The sequence below is a fragment of the Triturus cristatus genome, chromosome 6 (assembly GCF_964204655.1).
Source record: "Triturus cristatus chromosome 6, aTriCri1.1, whole genome shotgun sequence".
Classification (NCBI taxonomy): Eukaryota; Metazoa; Chordata; class Amphibia; order Caudata; family Salamandridae; genus Triturus; species Triturus cristatus.
This window is the reverse complement of record NC_140589.1, coordinates 331681982-331701672: the sequence shown is the minus strand read 5'-3', so window position 1 is coordinate 331701672 and position 19691 is coordinate 331681982. Positions and strand designations below refer to the sequence as shown.

At 43.6% G+C, this 19691-nt stretch overlaps 1 protein-coding gene across 1 annotated transcript in view; it reads right to left on the bottom strand.

Annotated features, from left to right (window-relative positions):
- NOL10 (nucleolar protein 10) overlaps nt 1-19691 on the bottom strand; it is a 727799-nt gene that overhangs the window by 441561 nt on the left and 266547 nt on the right. Inside the window, exon 12 of the mRNA XM_085610703.1 lies at nt 2185-2251. Within this exon, the coding sequence (XP_085466829.1) occupies nt 2185-2251 (67 nt within the window). The remainder of the gene's footprint in view (nt 1-2184; nt 2252-19691) is intronic.

Below are 19691 nucleotides of genomic sequence, written 5' to 3'. Positions count from 1 at the left end.
TATAAATAATATTAGAAAACTCACGTACTGGCCTTCTGTGCAGGTAAAGAAAAGGCATCATAGTTCGCACAAGATAACGAGTTCTCTGTTTGGCTATCATCATCTTCATCTTTCTAATACTGTGACTCACCAGAATCTGAGAACAAAAGATCTCAACACTGGCACATTTTGTGGCAAATGTACATATTCTGAAGCCACTCACTTCTTGACAGTCCTCAAAATAGCATCTGCCAAGGGTGTTTTTGGCAACAATGCCTGCAAAGCCACTCCCTGCGAGTCTCTTGACCCTGTAGCGTCACTGCTGACCAGGCCTACTCTACTGGTACCATGTCAATGAGCTTTTAATTGGTCTATGGCACTTCCAGTGTTGTTGCTGTAGAATGAACTTGCAACACCATAGATTCACATGTTGTGGACTCAAGAGCAGAATAGAGCAGATTACTCCACTATTGCTTGGCTAAAAGAAATGTGGAAATGTTATTTAACTTCAAAGAATGATTGCTTTACTTGTTTTGTAGAGTTGGTAGGAAGTAAACATGTGCAAACTTTATTGAGTTGCATCATTAAATTTATATTCACTGAAAATGAAATGTTTCAATTACAAGTGATTCCCACTGTGGTTACCTTGTATTGTCCAGACAATCTATTGGCCTGATGCAATACTAACTGTGATGCCCTGGGTCTGGCTCACTCTAAGTACTAAAGAGGTGATATTTCAGATTGCATTCTGTAGATCATCTATATGACTATTAAGATCCAAAGCTCTATGCTGAGCTAATCTCACTGTCAGACACCATTCCACTAGCCAAATAGCCTACATATGACACATTTTTTTTAAACTGAGTGTATTCAGTTGAGGATCTGCTCACTCACAATATCTACTGCTAAAAGTTCATCCATACACATGCCTTAAGTGAGATAGAGAGGTACAGGCAGAGCAAGCTCACTGGCACTCCAATGGTTCAACTTCCAGGTGGTGCTTTGTTCAAGCCTAATCCATATATTTTCTAACCTGTTCCAAGAAGCACAGATAGATAAGAAGCTAATAGATTTGGTGGGCAGAAAACAAACCTCTTCTAATTTCCCTGCTAGGGGTTGGTGATCCGAGTAGACTCTTCAAATGCAATAGGCATGTGCTAACAATCACAGAATTAGGTTGGATGTCTATAAATAGAAGTCGCCCAAAAACGGTGTCACAGCAGACCTGACTGTTTTTTTTATCCCTCTACGTGTTAGCAGAAAGAACAACAATCTGGGCAAAATTTATTTATTTGGTATATTGAACTGTAACTATGAAAAACCATTGCAAAATACATGAGAAAAAAAAACCTAATTATGGAATTAAGGGGGTCATTTAGATTCCTGCAGGCGGTTCGCCAGCCATTTTGGCCGGTAGAGGAAGGGCCTTTGCGGGCCCCCTAGAGAACCATCTGCAGTATGTTCAACCCCCAGCAAGGCAGGAGGGAACTCTTCAACAAAAATGCTTCTGTAAAAACTCTTCAGAGGCCACTCAGTATGTTTTTCGCATTTCAGAAACAACAACCTCAAAACTGGGTGTTTTTTCTTTAAAACAATAAACTATTGTTACAGTGTGCATGGAATTTTCTTCATGCATGCGGCAGCCATCAATGACTTGTCATGCTTAGCTTTGCCGTGCCTCTCACAGAAGACCCAGGAAGGAAAAACTGTGTCAGAAGACATGCCTTAAACAAACTGGGCATTTCACCACTACAATGTTGTTCGCCATGTGCTGTATGAGAGGCAAGCGAAAGGTTTGCAACAGTTGAACCAGCTGAGGCTCTGCTCTCACACACCAGGCAGTTCTCCAATGTCCAAATGAGGTAGGGCAACGGCCCATGTGGTAGGGCAAGACATCAGCCTCTTTTCAGCAGCTGTCCCTCTTCTGGCAGACCATAAATGAGACCTTTAGTGCAACAGAACAGGGAAACTAGGTCTGTTCACAATTATTCCTCCTTACAAAGGGCATTACATAAGAATGTGTTTTAATTGGGCTCATTGATGTTGACCGATTTTGAACTATTTCGGTTTCTGTCACCTGAATGAAAAAAACTAACTTCTATTATGTTTAACATTTTCATTGAGAGAAACTGACCCTAATTGGCACAGTGTAAGGACTAAAGGTAACAGGAAAACAAATGAAGATCACAGTATTTAATCACATACCTGAATTTGGATAAAGACAGACGTCATTAACATCATGTTCCGGCTCAATGGATGTAAAAACTTTTCCCTGTAAGGCAGAAAATGTCATACAGAAATCTCAGTTAACAAAACCAGCAAAAGACGGTGCTACAGCCCAGAACACTGGAAACTGCAGCTCTTCACTTTCCTAACAAAATAAGCAAGATGGCAATAACAAGGACAGCAACACATAGCAAAGGGACCGGAAGCAGTTGCACCTGGGCATTCAGCCTCATTGCTGATATAGAACCACATGCTACGCAGACTCCTGCCATCTGGGGTTGAATCAGGACCAGTATATTGCGGAAATTGACAGAGGTAGTGTTTGTGACCATAGTCTGTGTGGTGTCAACCAGTCCCACAGAATCATCTCTTATCCTACAGCAAGGTTTCTACTCAAACAACGGTGGCCTCTGGTCCATGCCAGTTCGGTCACTGGTTTGGTACAGCCCAAAAGTGTGGAAAACTGACCCAAGTATAAGTCCCTTGAACAGAAGTATCACTGAGGTCCCAAAGCCCCAGATCTAACTAAGAAGTGAACTGCCACCACATTAAGCACGGTGTGGAATTTCTCAATTCTCTCCTCGTGGTTTTTAGTGCATGAGACATAGAATGTTTAAAGTGATACCACCTTTCATGCTCTGAGAATACTGCTCTTTAAATGCCTCACGTTTCTCACGTTCTCTGTAGTTTAGCTACAACTGACACTGCAACAAGAAATACTGCCGAAATGAAAAGCATGAGCCTAGCGTTTTTCATCTTACTACAAGCCCAACTTGCTGCAAAAAATACTTCCTATACAATGTTAAACAATAGCAATCACTTACGGAAGATGCTAACACATGGAACAAGGTGCCCTTTTGTGTGAAAGGGCCTGTATCCACATATGAATACAGCGCACGTGTTTTCAAAGTTGCCTTTCGCCATTCATGGATAGAAGTTTGTATTTTCAGTTACAAATATGAGTCGGTTAACACTCGGCAATTATTTTGCTCTAGTCATTTTTAGGTCTCGCCTAGGCAGCGAGCATGCACTGCTCTAGGAGGGCCTTTAGCCATCGGTCTTTACTTTTCAAGCACTGCACTCGTGCTTGTGGCGGCATACACCTTGTGGGAGCGAGCAGCGGCGCGCCACAAGCAGGAGTGCAGTGCTTGAAAAGTGAAGACTGATTGTTTTTTAATGTGGTGGATTTCCCTTTGACTCACTGCCATCTAGCGGTCACTGCCATGAATAGACTGTGAAGACAGTGAAGACCGCTTGTTTCTTCTTCCATTAGTTTCCTGCTTTTGTCAGCGCCGTCGCTGCTCACAATTAACTTAATTTCCCCATGCAGTGCTGCCCCCCCACCCCATCCAGCCCGTCGCTGCTTGTTCTATTTGTTATGGATATTTTCTGGCTTTATTGTGAAGCGCTCTGATACCTAAGGGCCATTTCTGTGCTGCACAAAAGCACAAAAAGAAAGCATATAAATACGCCTCATTACCCTTTCACCACACACAGAACACGGTTGCAGAATGCATTTGTCACACAAAAACTACACAAAAATGTTGTAGGAACTAGCCACTATCATTTTCGTAGTGCCAGAGGCTGTCTCCTCTGGGAGGCTTGAGTTTAACACTTCCAGAATGACTGATTTGCCTGTTCTCGAGGCTGCTCCTTCTCTTTCTAACCAACGGCTGATAAGGTAACTCTGCACCTCCTTCTACAGCCACCAGTCTGTCAGTCACTATGAGCAAGCATTTCCATTAGCTCTACCTGATTTCTGTTTTTCCTGTTATGGTTTTAGAGTCGGAAGTAAAACAGAGGCAATAGGATTTATAGATCTCCGTAAGAAGACGGGAAGTAAGTCCAGCGCCTGGGAAGCTTGCAAGTTATTTTTCAAGTGCTCACTTGCATAGCAAATGTCTTCTTTTAGTTCGTATATTTTTTTGCATTGATGGGGACTCTTTTGCTTAAAGAAAGACATGTATGCCACCGACTGATGTGAGGATCGGACGTTTGCTGGAAGAGCAGTCCCTTAGGGGCGGACTTGCTAGCTGCACTTCCAGTAAATAAGGATCTCTATGTATCAATCTCTTTGTGAGATCTAAACAAGGCAGAAGTGAAGCTCGACAAACCAAACACTAAAAGGTACTGCCTTTTCTTTTTTACTCTAACGTTTGTTTGACCGTTGTCTAACATTAAATCACTTATTATTCGGTAATGGTTTGTGAATTCGAGTGTAAGTGTATAACAGATGGCTTGACAACAAAGGCTTTCTATTAATAACAATCACTGGCATAGCCAATAGGTCTCGCTTTTGGGACCTTATAAGTATTTAGTTATGCAGCACAATATCCTTGGTGCAACAACATCAACTGTTGCATGGCTAAACACTTAGAAGGTCCCAAAGGCGAGACCTATTGGCTATGCCAGTGCTTATTTTAATTCTCAGTTCTCACCTGCCGGGTTTTAGTGCGCGAGTCACAGATTGTTTATTGTGGTTCCACCGTTTGTGTTGTGAAAATGTTACTCTTTGAATGGGGTCGGTTGTGGAAGCTAGCAGGAGCTTATTGGAGGATATGCTGCTGCTCATTCCCTTCCAGGTAACTTCAAATAAATGCTACCTACATGAGATTGGCAAGTCGGACGTTCCTTCTTAAACAGGACCCTGACGTTTTTCTTCACTTTTCCCATGTGCAGTGTTACGCTGCTGTCTCCTGGGCATGTATCAGTCCAAATATGAACATGCACTGTAGCACTGACCATTTCATGGAGCCCCCTATGGCAGCTTTTCCAATGGCTGTGTGGGCTATTTTTTATGAAAGTGTGGTGAAGTCTATTTATTTTCTTTACACATTCCTACAAGCATCCTTAGTCTTACTGTGAAAACCAGATTTGGCATGTGGAAGCTACATTAGAAGGGCCTTGATAGGATTCTGCGCAGTATGAGAACTCTTTGTGTCTGAGCAGCTAATAAACTAAAAGCCTATACAGACTCCAAACTGAGTGCATTGTCCCCATTTTCCTTTTCTCATTATCCTTAATATAATTTTATGTCCATATTTAAAATATATTTTTTTACATCATTTTTATTTATACAATACAAGGTCTCAAATACAGACCAACAGTATGAAACAAATGCAGCAGTGATGCATATTCGAACCTCTCCGTCTCCACACCACCCCTCTTATACAGTCTACAATATGACCGTCAGATTGGCTCTAAGTCCCACTCAATTTTCGAATGTCCAATGATTGGGTAGCATCTCCTATATACTCTGTTGTTCCTATTTCCTGACAGCTTCTCATACCGCCCACCCTAACCCACAGCCGACCGGCTGCCTCCTGATCTCCCTAGGCCTTTACCGCCCCATATCCCATCCCCCCATATTTTGTCACCATCTTTCCCCTTACTCTCCATTCCCAGTTCCAGTCATGCAATTTTTGACCTATTTTGCTGCCCCATTTCTGGGATATCTCCCCCTTCAACACTATGTAACCCAGGTTAATTAATTTAGTTTGTTGTAGGATGACGGTTCAGAGTTATTCTAGATGCCCAGTAATGTCAGGGTGGTGGTCGCCTCTCTAGTCAGTCCTGTGGCCTCCATTAGCGTGTGGGTTACACTCCTTCAGAAGGGCTCCATTTTGGGACATTCCCTTCTGGCCACATTGTCAGAGACATCGATCATCTCTAGCTCTACCTATTTAGTATAATAATGTTCGAGTGTAGTACATCTGGTGAAGGACTTTCAACTTGATTAGGTGCAAACTCGCCTTTATTGCCACCACCTTTTGGAATTGTAACTCATCTCTCCAAACCATCATCCTCCAACTCCACCATATCTCTCTGCCAGGTCCCCCTGTGTGTTCCTCCTCAACGTGGCATATGTGAGGGAGATAGCTCTGTAAGTCATGTGTCCATCTAGTAGTCTCCTTTCCAGTGGGGAGTTCTCCGTTGTCTCCTCCCCACTAGGGATCTTTCTTTGGAGTACATGGCGCAGTAAATATTTAAACACCTGCGTCGCAGCCATCTCATGTTCTTTCTAGAGCTGTGTAAATGGTACCATGCCATTTGCATCCCAGACATCCCCTAGTGATGATAGTCCAATGATGTCCCAGTCTTTAAAGCCTGGTAATACTCGCCGGGTTTCGGGCCCAGCCAGAGAGGGTTTTTTGTGTCAATCTTTTATCACTGTCCATTTCTTTATTCAGCTTATGCCAGGTGTTTACAACTGCTGTAGTCGCCGGCAGGGTATATTTTGCCAATTTCCCTCCGTACAATATGTGCACATTTCTCCCTTTCCTTACTGCTCCAGGTCCACCCTAAAGGAAAGGTCATCCAAAGGAGCATATGCCCATTAGTTAACTATGCCGGCCTGGGCCACCTTATAATATATGCATACATCAGGTAATGCTATGCCCCCCTCATACGCCGATCTCTGAAGGGTGTTCAAGGCGATTTGTGGTGACCTGCTTCGCCACAGCAGAAATCATAGCACCCTATTAAACATGTGAAAAAAAGGAACTGGGAATGGCATAGGGACTTTTCTGCAATAAAGAGGAAAATCGGGGTAGTGGAATCATTTTGAATATCGCCGCCCTCCCCATTAGGTAGAGCGGTAGGGTACCCCAATGTTGTATATCTTTATCTAGAGTGGCCAGTAGTGGAGCCAGGTTAGCGTTGTAGTGTGTGCGGTCATCTCTGGAGATCCATAATCCCAGGTATTTGATGTGGTGTGTTTTCCACTTTTAGTGGCAAGGGGTTGGCATCCTTAAGTTCCCTTTAGTCCACTGGGAAAATCACAGATTTTTCCTAGTTTATGTATAGACTGGATTATTATCCATATATTGTGTAAGGGAGATCTCTGGTTCTGCCAGATATAACAGAATGTTATTAGCATATATTGATATCCTTTACTCCCAGAGGTCTCCCCAGTGCCAGTCCCATTCCAGTGTGCCTTTTGGAATCTATTCATCCAGGGCTTCTATTGCCAGGGTGAAAAGCATCGGTGAAAGGGGACAACCTTCTGTTGTGCCTCTGAGGATAAGAAATTCTTTGGATAGGATTCCATTTACTTTAATTCTGGCGGTAGGAGTTGCATAAAGGAGCTTGACGCATTTCAAGCATTGGAGACCAATTCACATTTTCTACACGACAGCGAACATGAAGGGCCACTCTAACGAGTCAAATGCTTTCTGGGCATCCAGAGACATCAACGACAATGGTATCCTGAGCCCCTCTGCTGCTGTGATATTATTGTAAAGACATCAGAGATTTAGCCCAGTCGATCGTTGGGGTATGAAGCCGTTCTGGTCGGGATGAACCAGATAGGGGATCCCCCCTCAAAGTCGGTTTGCTATTGCTTTGGTCAGTATTTTGGTGTCTGCATTTAGGAACGATATTGGTCGGTATGAGTCCCATCTATCTCTAGGGTTACCCTACTTTGGTATAAGAGTAATTGTCGCTGTGCACAAGTCCCTCTAGAGTTCTACCCCCGATAGGCCTCCAGATACATCTCGGCCATTGGGTTGACTGCCTTGCTTGCCATTCTTTTAAAAAATTCTATCTGGCCAGGTATGTCAGTTTTACTTCATCTGTGGCTCTGGTGCGATACTCTTCTGTTTTAGGAGGACACAGGCCCACCTTTCATCTGAGGGCTGCCAGGCCCATGCGCCTTAAAGGTCAGTTATCTATTCTTCCAGTGTTGGGCATCTTTGGGCTCTCTCTCCCTCCTCCACTAGATCTGATATAATCACCCCCCTTAATGTGGCTTTAAAATTCCCAGTGTGTTGTTAGCATTCATGTCTGCGAGGGTGTTCTCTTTGAAATAGCGTTCCAAGCCTTTTCGAGGTGTTCCACCACAGATCTATTCATGAGTCTCCACGCTGCCATTCTCCACCCTTCTTTCCCCATTTTGTGTATCGTTGTTAAGGTAATGCCTAGAGGCGAATGGTCTGAGATACCCCTTGCTTTGTATTCAGTGTATGGGAATATATGAAGTGTTGCCTGTTGCGTAAAGAAGTAGTCTATCCTGGCAGAGGTATTGTGGGCTCCCAAATAATATGAGTACTCCTTTGGAGACGCATGCAGGTGTCTCCAAATGTGGCTCAGTCCCAGTGCTTGTGCAAAGCTATCTAGTTTCCCTGCCAGTAGGCTGCATCGCTGCGACATGTGGGATCTGTCCATGTGTGGGTGCAAATGTCATGTTAAAGTCTCCAGCCAGAATCGTTGTGGCTTGTAGAAGTTCTAGTGGCAAACATCCCAGCCGCTGCAAGGTATCAGCCTGTAACCCTGGTTGGGCATAACCATTCACTGCCGCTAGGGTTTACCCCCTCCCAGTTTCCCAGGACTCCTGTGTATCGTCCCAGGTCATCTGTCCTGACCTGGGTTATGTGAAATACTGCTGTTATTTTTATTAGGATCGTAACACCGCTAGAACCAGAGGTATAGCCCGTGTGACTGGCCATGGTGTACTTCTCACTACCCAAGAAACCACAGTTAGAGCCCTTGAGGTGTGCTTCTTGCAGGAACACCACATCTGCTGCGTATCTCATCTGGGCTTTGGTCGCCAGGCTTCACTTAAATTGGTTCCCCAATCCATTAACATTCCACATCAATATCGTAAGAGCCTGCATCTTTACATTTGCCGTTTCTGACCCTCCAGTTGTTTGTATCCTTCCCTTCCAGGTGGTGTGTTCCACTTACTTGTTCCATGTACCCCTGTGTCACAGCTGCCAGTTTACCTCTAATTCAACTCCCACCCCGCCTCACCTTACCATGCTGAGGTCTTCAAACTTGCCGCCACCCCAATCCATGGTATGTCCATCGCCCTAACTGTGTGGTAAGAATATTGTGAACAATACCATGTGTTCTATATTGATATCAATATCGCTCGGAGGGGATGCGCTGCCCGCAAGTAATATTCAGCATTTGTAATCTAACCCCTCCTTGGTACCTGTGGAGGCCCCCCTCGCCCCTTCCCCAAGGTACCCAATGCAAATATCAATAATCTCCTCCTCAGCCATCATCGGAGTGACAACTGGAGGGGGATGGGTTCATGTTATCCCCTTTTTCCTCCCTGTCGGACTTATCTTTTTGGGATCCCTCAGGGTCCTCCACCCGTACTTCCCATCTGTTGGTGGATTCCTGGGCTCATTGGTGTTGCATACCAGTCACCACTTTCTGCCTATGCCTGGTCCTTTGCTGGGGCCAGTAATGGCCTTCGTCCTGCCTTGTGGCAGTTCCTACTCTTTTGCCAGCCCTTCGTCTGTGTCGCGGTCTTAACCTTAGGGGTGTTACTAATTCAAAGGGATCAAAGGTTACTAAACATGTGGCAACATGCGTTTCCACACAGTGGAAGGCTCTTCCCAAAAGTTTACTGGTCCCTTTTCAATCTACTATTGCTGTATCTTAGCATTGAACAGTTATTAATGAGGTGAAACCTTTGTATAGACAGTGTTAACATGTGTAAAAAAGACAAAATAATGTATTAACACTATCCCAAAATGTGCGGCATTATGCCACATTTTTTCCTTTTCTTGAGGCATAATTAAGTCAGAGCCCCATCCCATAATGTAATCCTTTCGCATAATTCCAGGGACTGACTATAAAAGAAGAGCATGAACTCTATATGGCAAGCACCTCGTATAATTCATAAAATTGCTTGGTTTTCCAAGTTGCAATAGTTTGAAATTTAACATTGGATCAGCGACAGGCACCCTCACACACAAGTGTTTTTTTTTTTTTGCTGCAATAGAAGGAAACGATCCAGACATCCATGTGAATGAGACCAGTATACCTGGCATTCAAATTGTCTCACACCTTCTTTCAGGACCTTACTCACACACTCTGCTCTATCCAAGGGCCTTTTCTGATCGGGGGGGGGGGGGGGGGGGGGGGGGAGAAGAGCTGCGTAAATTCAACAGGCAAAAAAACCACACAAAATCACTGTTAAATCTTTGAAATTGCAAACCTTTCAGATTTACTAAACAGGCAGGGTACAAAAATGTAATAAACAATCACAGGCTAAATGCACTGACACTTAATCTCTTAGTTTGCTATATAAATGGAACCTCCATAATTCACAACAGTTGTACTGAAATGTCAAAAGCAATAGGCATACACATACTTGCTTGAAGTCATTTTGTTCTAATTTCTATTTATTTTTCTTTACTCTTTACACCCCCAACGCCCCAACTCTCCTCCTCCCTTCTCCATTATCTTTCTCTCTCTCTTTCTCCTCTACCTACAAGTAAAACAACGAGCTAGCATAATAAAATAAAGTAGCTTACTTTGAAAAGTAAAACTCAGGAATTTTAAATAATTATTTACTCCAGTCAGTCAAAAGAGAATACCAGCTTTTTATTATGACTAAAGGCTATCTGTGGGAATTCACTGGGGTGTTCATTTTTATGTCAGCCCTGGTCAGGCGTTAGAAGTCATTTTTGAAGTTCAAACACAGTGAAAATGCTCTATCCAGGATGCGTTTGTGTTAGTATTTACCATGTTCCTTCTGTGGTCAAGGCTCAACAACATTACAGGAAGTAATAGCCAGTTAAGTGGTTTTAAAACCTTAATGGGTCTGTGCAACTGCAGACCTTTCTTGGTTTATGAGAAGGCTAACTACATCTTAGAGAAAGAGAATGTCGGTTTACAGTAAATGAAGAAAATACAACAGATGCTGTATTTGTTGTAGGCAAGCAGACTGCAAGGCGAAGACACGGATAGGCAGAATGCTCCACAAACATGGCGCCAGGTCAAAAAATTTCTATTCCCCTTAGAAGTTAGGAGTGCATTGGATGGCCTCGATTGACATGCCGGTTGACTGGTGTGTTCCAACCATGCTTAATGGTACAGCAGTCAATCTGCCCAGTCACACCACACAGATGCTTCACCACATCTTTCTAGTTTTCATTTACCACTGGGCATGACAACACCGCAGGCAGGAAACCCACCTTTCTCATCCGACATCTAGGACAGGAACAACTGTGAGTTGGGTATATGTTATGAGACTTGACCAAAGCAGAATCCATAAAACACTCATTATGGCTGCCCAATTTAGGGCTCCAGAGGATTCGGGATCTCCGTTTATCAACATGGAACAACTGTATTTTGGTGCAGATATCCACTCGAAATCCAGCATCATCTAACAAAGAGCATCACCATCCCCCTCCCCTCCCCTCCCCTCCCCTCACCCACCCACCCACCCACCCACCCACACACAGGGCAGCAGGACTGAGCCCTGAGATGACTACAAAACCCCAAAATCGCTGCCCACTCAAATAGCATGAAGAAACCCTTGGTGGGCCCACTATACCACAACACCACCGAACTAAACTCAGAGAGGAAACACAAAACCCATTGTAACATTCCAGTAAAAAAGGCAGGAAACCACAAACAACAAGCCCACAGAAGGGAAAGCTCTAGGGTCAGGAAGTGTCGTTTCCAGCATGGCAATGTAGAACAGGAAATTTAGAGGTGCTCACCCTGGTGCAGGTCCATCCCCTGTTTGTGTTAAGAAAGGAGCATAGCCCAGATTTTCCTACATGGTGCCAGCGTGGTAGGGGAGGGGGATCTTCGATATAAGTAAAGTAGCCATTAAGTGACAGCCAGGGTGCCATCTTCATTGACAGTCATTCTGCAGGTCGAGTGGGTACTAGTATTATAGTCAATGTAAGATATCCAATTCACACGTGTCGACAAAAAATGCAGTACCATGAAATCTACTACTGTCTTTCAGTTCCTGGATGTCCCAAGTGGATTCTTTCAGCCATCAATCCAGTACCAGGCTGCTTCAGGGGACCCGAAAACCACTCTCATTAAGCTACCAAAATCATGTAGAGACGGCCATTTTGAGTAACACAGTCAATTTGTGAGTCACTTTTTACTGTGTGCAAAAGGGCTTACCAGCTCCGGGAGACAACTTTGAATATATTTCTGCAAGATTAATAATACTCTTAACAGCAACGATATTACAAAGTAATTAATTAGGAAAGTAAATCTTGTTTTTTGTTCTCTTCAGTCGCAAACAAATTATAACTATGGCTGCCGTGCAAAGACGAGAGGCAAAATCTATTTCATTCTAAAAGAGTAAATAAACTATAAAATACTTAACTCATCTCTTTCACTCTCAGAACCCCATGTACAAGTACTGGCAGGATATTCCACAATGAATATAGCGCACAGAGACCCAGTCCAAATCGAACCATCCACCCTTGATTCTCATTGTGTCACCAGGTTCGTCCCACATTTCAGGAGCCATCAGAAGCGCATGCCAAATATTCTATTAATGAGTGCACTACAGCGGCATTTGAAAGAGGAAACTTATCACAGGATCAGTTAGATGTATACACCTTAAAGCCCACCTCACCTTTAGCAGAGTTCAATGTAACCAAACAAGCTGCTGACAATGTAGCAGGAGGTTAAAGTGTGCCACTCCACTGTACACTCGGGCTCAGCATTTCACAGCACTCCAAATTCTAAGCAGTAGCTTCATGATCCAAAGGCCACCAGACTTCACACACAAATGCCATGCGCAGCAATCTACACATACTAGGATTAACAAGGAAACCTTCTGAAGGCTCCAGCATACTATCGCACCTCTATTCCAGCCTCAGGATCTCCTGCGGTTCCTCTCAACAGAAACGCCTATATCATCCTTTAGTGGAAACCAGTGATACAATGAACCACTTATATTAATGAAGGCCTTCTCATTTTTAGCACGGTTTAGTTGTAACCAGCTGGCTTCCTTCTATCCCTGGATTGTCTACAGGTATGTTCAAAGGAATCAGGCGAAGGTTACATATGCATGTACCATTGTGTGCCACCTGCAGATGAGAACATCACAGTAGTTGATAGTCTGGAACAGCAGCCTAAGTCAGAGAGAAAATGGAATACCCACAGCATTGTAGGTTTGAGGTAGAAAATATAAACAAATTGGGATTAACATGGACATGATGGGACTTTAATAGCTAAAATGTTTCCTCCTTGCGGAGTACATGTACTACATCCTACTTACTTTATAGGCCTTCTCAAAACCAGTGTTAAAAACTCAGGACTGACTGATGGGAATCTATTCTAAAATAGTCAAGTTGTACCTAGCTTTTTGGTTAGGCTATCCTGATGCTTTTAAATGATATCTAGTGGTTAAATGCTTTATATATGCAATTATTAAATTCCTAGGTGCTGCGCATGTGATATAAATCGCACAACATTTGAAGGAAATCCACCCATTCTGCGTGGTCACTCCATATTTTTCGCCTTTCATGGGCACTATACTTTTTCTGACTTTAGAAGTCTGTGCATTTCACCCTGTTAACCAGCGATAAAGTGCCTCTGCTCCCCCTTGAAAAATGTTATGTAATGCAAAGTTTTAAAGCACCACTATCACCCGGGAGGGTATCCTGACACTGAGCAGGTGTAAGTCTAGGCACCTACGGACCTACGGGTCTACTTGAAAAGCCAGGTCTTCAGCTTTTTGTGGAATTCAAGAAGTGAGGAGGAGGCTATTATGGGTAGCTGGAGGTTGTTCCCTGCTTTAGGATCGATGGAGGAGAAAGATCGACCACTTGGTCTGGTTTTCTGTATGCACTGAATTTGTGCAAGTAGGAGTCCGAATGAGCGGAGATGTGTGGAAAGTTTGTGAAAGCAGATGATATTGTTGAGGTATTCTGAGCCAGAGTTATATAGTGCCTTTAAAGTGTGGGTGAGGAGTTTAAATTGTGCTCATTTGTGAAAGTGGAGCCAGTGGCGTTCCTTCAGGTGTGGTGTAATGTGATGCAAGTGTGGCGAAGGAGGTTGAGAGTGATTCTGGCCGCTGAGTTCTGAATGGTCTGCAGCCTTCTGGTGGGTTTTTTGTTGTTCCCATAGTCCAGCTTGCTTGTGACCATGCATGTGTGATGGTTTTCCTGGTGTGGATTGGGAGCCATTTGAAAATCTTCCTCAGCATCTTCAGTGTACGGAAGCATGAGGTGGTGACATCATTGACTTGAGCAGTCATGTTAAGTTTGCGGTCGATGATGATCTCCAGGTTCTTGGAGTGGGTGCTGGGGGTGGGAGTCACTCCTAGCTCAGTTGGCCACCAGGTGGAGTCCCACTGCGATGTGCTCTTCCCAAAGATCATGATTTCATTCTTGTCAGTGTTTAGCTATAGACAGTTGGTCTTCATCCAGTCGGCAATTTCAATCATGAACTTGATTGGGGTATGTAAGTCAGAGGATACAGGCTTGTGTCCCACCGAATTTCTACTTACATTTCCTTGTTTACTGTCAAGAATTTCTACTTATTAAAGTTGCCATGCCCGGCCGGACATTGGCTATAATATAGTTCCAATTTTGACTATATTCATTTTTTGCTCTATCGTTTGGTTTCAGGGACCACTGTTTCCTGCAATACGTATCTACCCAAGGTCCCTGTCTAATTCCTTTGGGTGCCCTTGTTCCTCCTTTGATATTGATTGGGGTACTGGGCATCCTGTTCATGAAGGAGAGGATGAATTGCGAGTCACGGGCATAGAAGAGGACGTTGAAATCATGAGAGTGGATGATGCTGGCTAGAAGAATCATGTATGCATTGAAGAGGGTTGGGCTCAGGGAGGATCTTTGCTGAACTCCACAGATGAGGTCGTGGGCAACTGAGGTTTACTGAAAGAGCTATTGCTGTTATGTCCTAGGCGCATTCAGATGGCCAGGCATGGGCCCAGTCTTTTTCTTTCCTGGTACCTCAACATTGGAATCAGCTACCATTGCAGTTACGCTCCTGCACAGACCTACTTTCATTTAAAAAATGGTTGTTTAACCTCTAACTTAAACCTGAACTCTGACCTGTGTAGACTGCACAATTTTTCACAATGGCAAAGATTCCTTTACTTCTGTTGGTGCTGGCATCAATGTGGTCTGCCAGAGCAGCTCGTTGGGTGGTCCGAATCATATGGTGGTAGCTCCTTAGGGTGGATTGGAACATGCTCCTGTCTGCAGTGGCCTGGCTGACTCTCCATAACATGGTAATATACCTAATTGCTATATTTAACTTGCTTATAAGTCCCTATTCAATAGTACAAAGTGTACTCAGGGCTTGGAACTTAAATGCTGCTAGTGGACTGCAGCACCTATTGTGCCATTGGCTACAGTGGCAGTGAAAACATGGCATCAAGCCTACAATTGTAGCCTAACTGTAGCAGTGTAAAACTGCAATTCTACCTGACAAAATGAACCACTTTGATAGGTCAAAATCTCCTATCTAAACATTAATAGGTCATTGCTATGTAGGCCTTGTAGTCAACAAGGCAGGATGCATGGTATTAAGAAGCACATGTAGAAATTCAATGTTAACATGTCCTTACAGTGACTAGCACCCAAAAGCTATTTTTACGGTGGCAGGCATAGTTGTCCTATGCAGGAAATCAGAGTACAGATTATAATACTAATACCGTATCTCAGGAATAGGACTAATTAGAAAAATAATTTTGAAACTATTTTTAAAACTTATTAAAATTCCAATTCAGTGGTGAAGTTGGATTTTTAATAGATAGTAAGAAAAAGAAACTTTTAGAAAGTTACTACTTCCCTGCCTGAGGCTTCTGGAGGCTAATTTGCATTTGCTTTCCGACTACTCCCAGCTAGAAATTAACATTTGAATAGATGTGAAAAAGGTGTGAACTGCCTCCGGGAAGCAAACAATAGGCTGACCTGAAGGGACAGAGAAGACTCCTCTGAATCTCACAAAGCATACCTCTGAATCTCACAAAGCATACATGGTTGAGGCTGTGGGCATTACTTTTGACACTGTCAAATCCTAGTTGACAGGTCTGCAGAGTTTACAGATAAAACTGAGGCGGAACCTGAAAGGAAGGGAACAGGATGCCAAGACAATTCCTGTTTATCCACTGCATGGTGGCTGGAAAACCCTGCTTTTGTTTTACCAGACTTCGCTCTCTGGGGTTATTGATGGACAGAGGCTGCTACAAACTGGATCTTAGTGTTAGATTTGGGGGGGACACAGTGTGGCCAAATATTTTTGCCATCTTTAAACTGCCCAAAGCGGGCAGGTTTGGCCCTAAGAACTTTTATCCCATTGTTTAGGACTTGCCCAGGAGTCATTCTCAACCAATAGGTGGTGCCAGGCATAATGTGACACCTCCAGGCACCCAGTTCAAAACACTTTCTGGGCTTGCTAACGAACAGTAGAGGACGGAAAACTGCTGTTTGTGGCCTGAAGGACTGGGCCTGCTCCTCTTGTACCCAGGATAAAGAAGTGGACTCCAAGGTTCATAAGGCTGACCTCCTGTTCAAGCTATAGGCACCCACCAAGCTACTGCTACTGCCCAGCTGACAAGTGTCGATTGGACTTGGACTGGACCCTGCTGTTGGCCTCTGCCTGACACCCTGTAAGTCTTTAAGTGTCTCCCCTGTGGTCGGGGACTTTTTAGTGTAGTCCTGTGGTGGATAAGGAAATTAAAATAATTAAGTCAGAAGGTAAAATCTTTTATCACGATGAACCTGGTTGGTGTATCCGACCCGTACTCAATCATTGTCAGCCTCAAATTGCACCTAGGTCCCAATCTACCATGATCATTGACTATCTTTGGCACTCTGTGCTTCTTGGCCCAATTCCTAATTAAAACTTGATACATATTGCTCCCATTAGTGGATTGTTGTCATTTTGTTTACTGAATTTTACTCTATTTTTCTAATTCACATTGGGATTATTGTTTTACAAGGGTTGTCATTATTCCTTGAGGTGGGTAGCTACCCACCCCAAATTATAGTCTATGTCTAGAAGAAAATCATTAACCTTCTAGATCAGCAGTTTCTATACAAATATGAGCAACACTGGAAAACTGGGATGTGCCAGGGAAGATCATCAACTTTCTTTCTCAGTAGAGGCCTGGCTTTTCCTCCCCAAACCAGCCTTAGCTTCAGAGTTTCTTAAAACCTTAAAACACATATGTAGTATGGCATTAAATCCTACTACAGATGGGCTATACCGGACGTTAAAAATCTTATAAGAAAGCAGAGGGCCTTTAATGACCATGCAACTTTGGAAGAAGGGCTATAACACTATACAAACATTGTGGCAGGTCACAGAACCTACCAGCTACCTTCACAATCGTGTTCGTCTTGCCTACCTGGACAGAAAATTTACAGCTCCTGGCCTACATTCTATGGGCGTCAGATGTGACCTGGAACCCGTCGAGAACGGTAAGTTGATGGACTGGTATTCTGGAATGAAAGGAATGCACTCCAGAAGACAAGAGTAACTGAAGTACAACTGACAATGATGTGGTTTGTAGGCAAGTGATGCAAGGACGGCCAGAACAGAGGAGGCGAGGCACAGAGGAAAAGAGCCTAGGGGAGTGAGGATGAAACTGGAGAAAGGCAGTAGCAGAGAGCAAAAGAAAGTGAGGATGAGACCAGAGGAGGTGAGGACCAGAGGACAAAAGCAGAGGAGAGCAAGGAAAAGATCATAGGAGGTGAAAAAAAGAGTAGTGAAAGAATGGAGGAGGTGAGAAGTACAAAAGGAAAGAGGAAGTGTAGAAGAACAAGAATAGAGGCGGGAAGGAGAGAGGACCAAAGCGAGGGCAAAACAAGAGGAGATGAGAACCAGAGGAGGAAAGCAGAATAGAACAAAGACACAACCAGAAGAGGCAAAGAGCAGACAGGAGGAGAGCAATGAAGGCTAGAGGAAATGAGTAGCAGAAGGGGAGAGAGGAGTAAAGTGAAGACAAGACCAGAAGAAACTGGGAGTTTAATAGGAAAGTGGAGGAGGGCAGGTCAAAAAACCAAAGGCTGGAGGTATTCGAGAGATTACTACTCAGACAGACACTGAAATGCTGACAACACCTGGAGCAAGGCTTGCAATCCCCTAATTTGCCATGGCCACAGGGAGGTACAATGGGCTTGCAAAAGTACTTGGCATCTAGGGGGCAAAGTAAAAGGTGTGTTGTTCCAGGTGTGTTCAAACCACAGAGAAACATTATCAAAATGAATCACCTTGGGGAAATAGGAAGTATTGGTTTCTCTTGGGACTTTGATAAATCATGGAGAGCTATAATACTATCACTGAGCACACAGGTGCATTCACGGGGCAACACTGTGTAAAAGTATCGCTTAGGTGACCTGATTTTCCTCTGACAGTGACAAAACCATCCCAACTAATCCTTACTGTTTTTGCTTGTCTTGCGGGGTAAATGCACATAAAGGGCTTGGAAGGACCGAAGCTGCACTTTACCCAGAAGAAGACTTCTAACACACAACACCTGTTAACTCATTACAGAAATTATTTTCTCACTTTGGACACCCAATAAAAACACTAATATAATATAAGCAAAGTGTCTCTCTCAGCCAAAGCTAGTCACAAAAATTCCACCCACAGAGGCTAGACTATTCTAAATTAAACTGGATAAAACAGAGAGTCAAGCATTTGAATGTTGGAACAGAAGGCCTACACAAGGCATTTTTTCAATGGAGCTCTCAACATTTCAGTTTTGCAAATTAACTATAGTGCCTGAACCTGTGACCAATAAAGGCTGTTAAAAACACCCTGCAGTTATGGCCTGAGCCACAGGTGAGGGTGCATAACTAGTGGGGGTTAATTAACAGCCTTTATTGTCCTGCAGGTAAGATAAATAAGGGTATTAGCAACACCATAACCCAAAATAGGTTGCACAGCAGCAGCTGAAATCGCTCCATTTTCAGTTGCTTATGCCTCCTTCACCAAAACGCCCATTTTAGACATGACTGTTCGAGAACCTCCCTTGCTTTGCTGAAAGGAAATGGAAACGTGACTGGCACAACGTAGTAAACACATTCTTAAAAGGTACAATTATCTACATCACCAATGCAAGCAGAGGAGGACAGACATTTCTGAAATAGCTGATTTTGTGGAGGAGGCAGAAGGAGACAACGGCAGTGGAGCACTTTGTTTTCTTGATAGGTTAGGTAAGATTTAGCTCCTGATTCGCTCTCTATTTCCACCAGTGCTTGCCCTTAGGCTAGGGACAGCTGGCACCACAGAATGCTTACTGAATGAGCCTATAGTATAGCTATAGCCCACAAAGGGAGCATTCTGATAGGTTGTCCAGCTCCCAATGGTACATCTAGGGTGCTAATTACTTTTATGCTACTTGTCCCGTTATCTTGTTACACACCAGAATGGGTGTCATGCTTCTGCCTGTTGCTCGGATTCTGCCCCATGTGGACCCCTGTAACTGCTCTCCATGCATCTCCTTACATCTGGATTATTAAGAATACTTTTTAGCCTTCATTCGAGGAGGCCATTTGATCCTAACGCCCCACCATCACTGTGGTCCAGTACGGTTTCCTTTGATTGTCATGTTAACATTAAATTCATCCACAAGAATATTTCCTTTGGAGTTCCCAACAATAAGGCACATATGTGGTATAGGTACTATATATTACATAGAGTAATCTCAAAATGAGGATGGTTGGATTGTTAACCCACATGCCTATACACTATTATCTGGTAACATTGTTTTAATACTACAACTC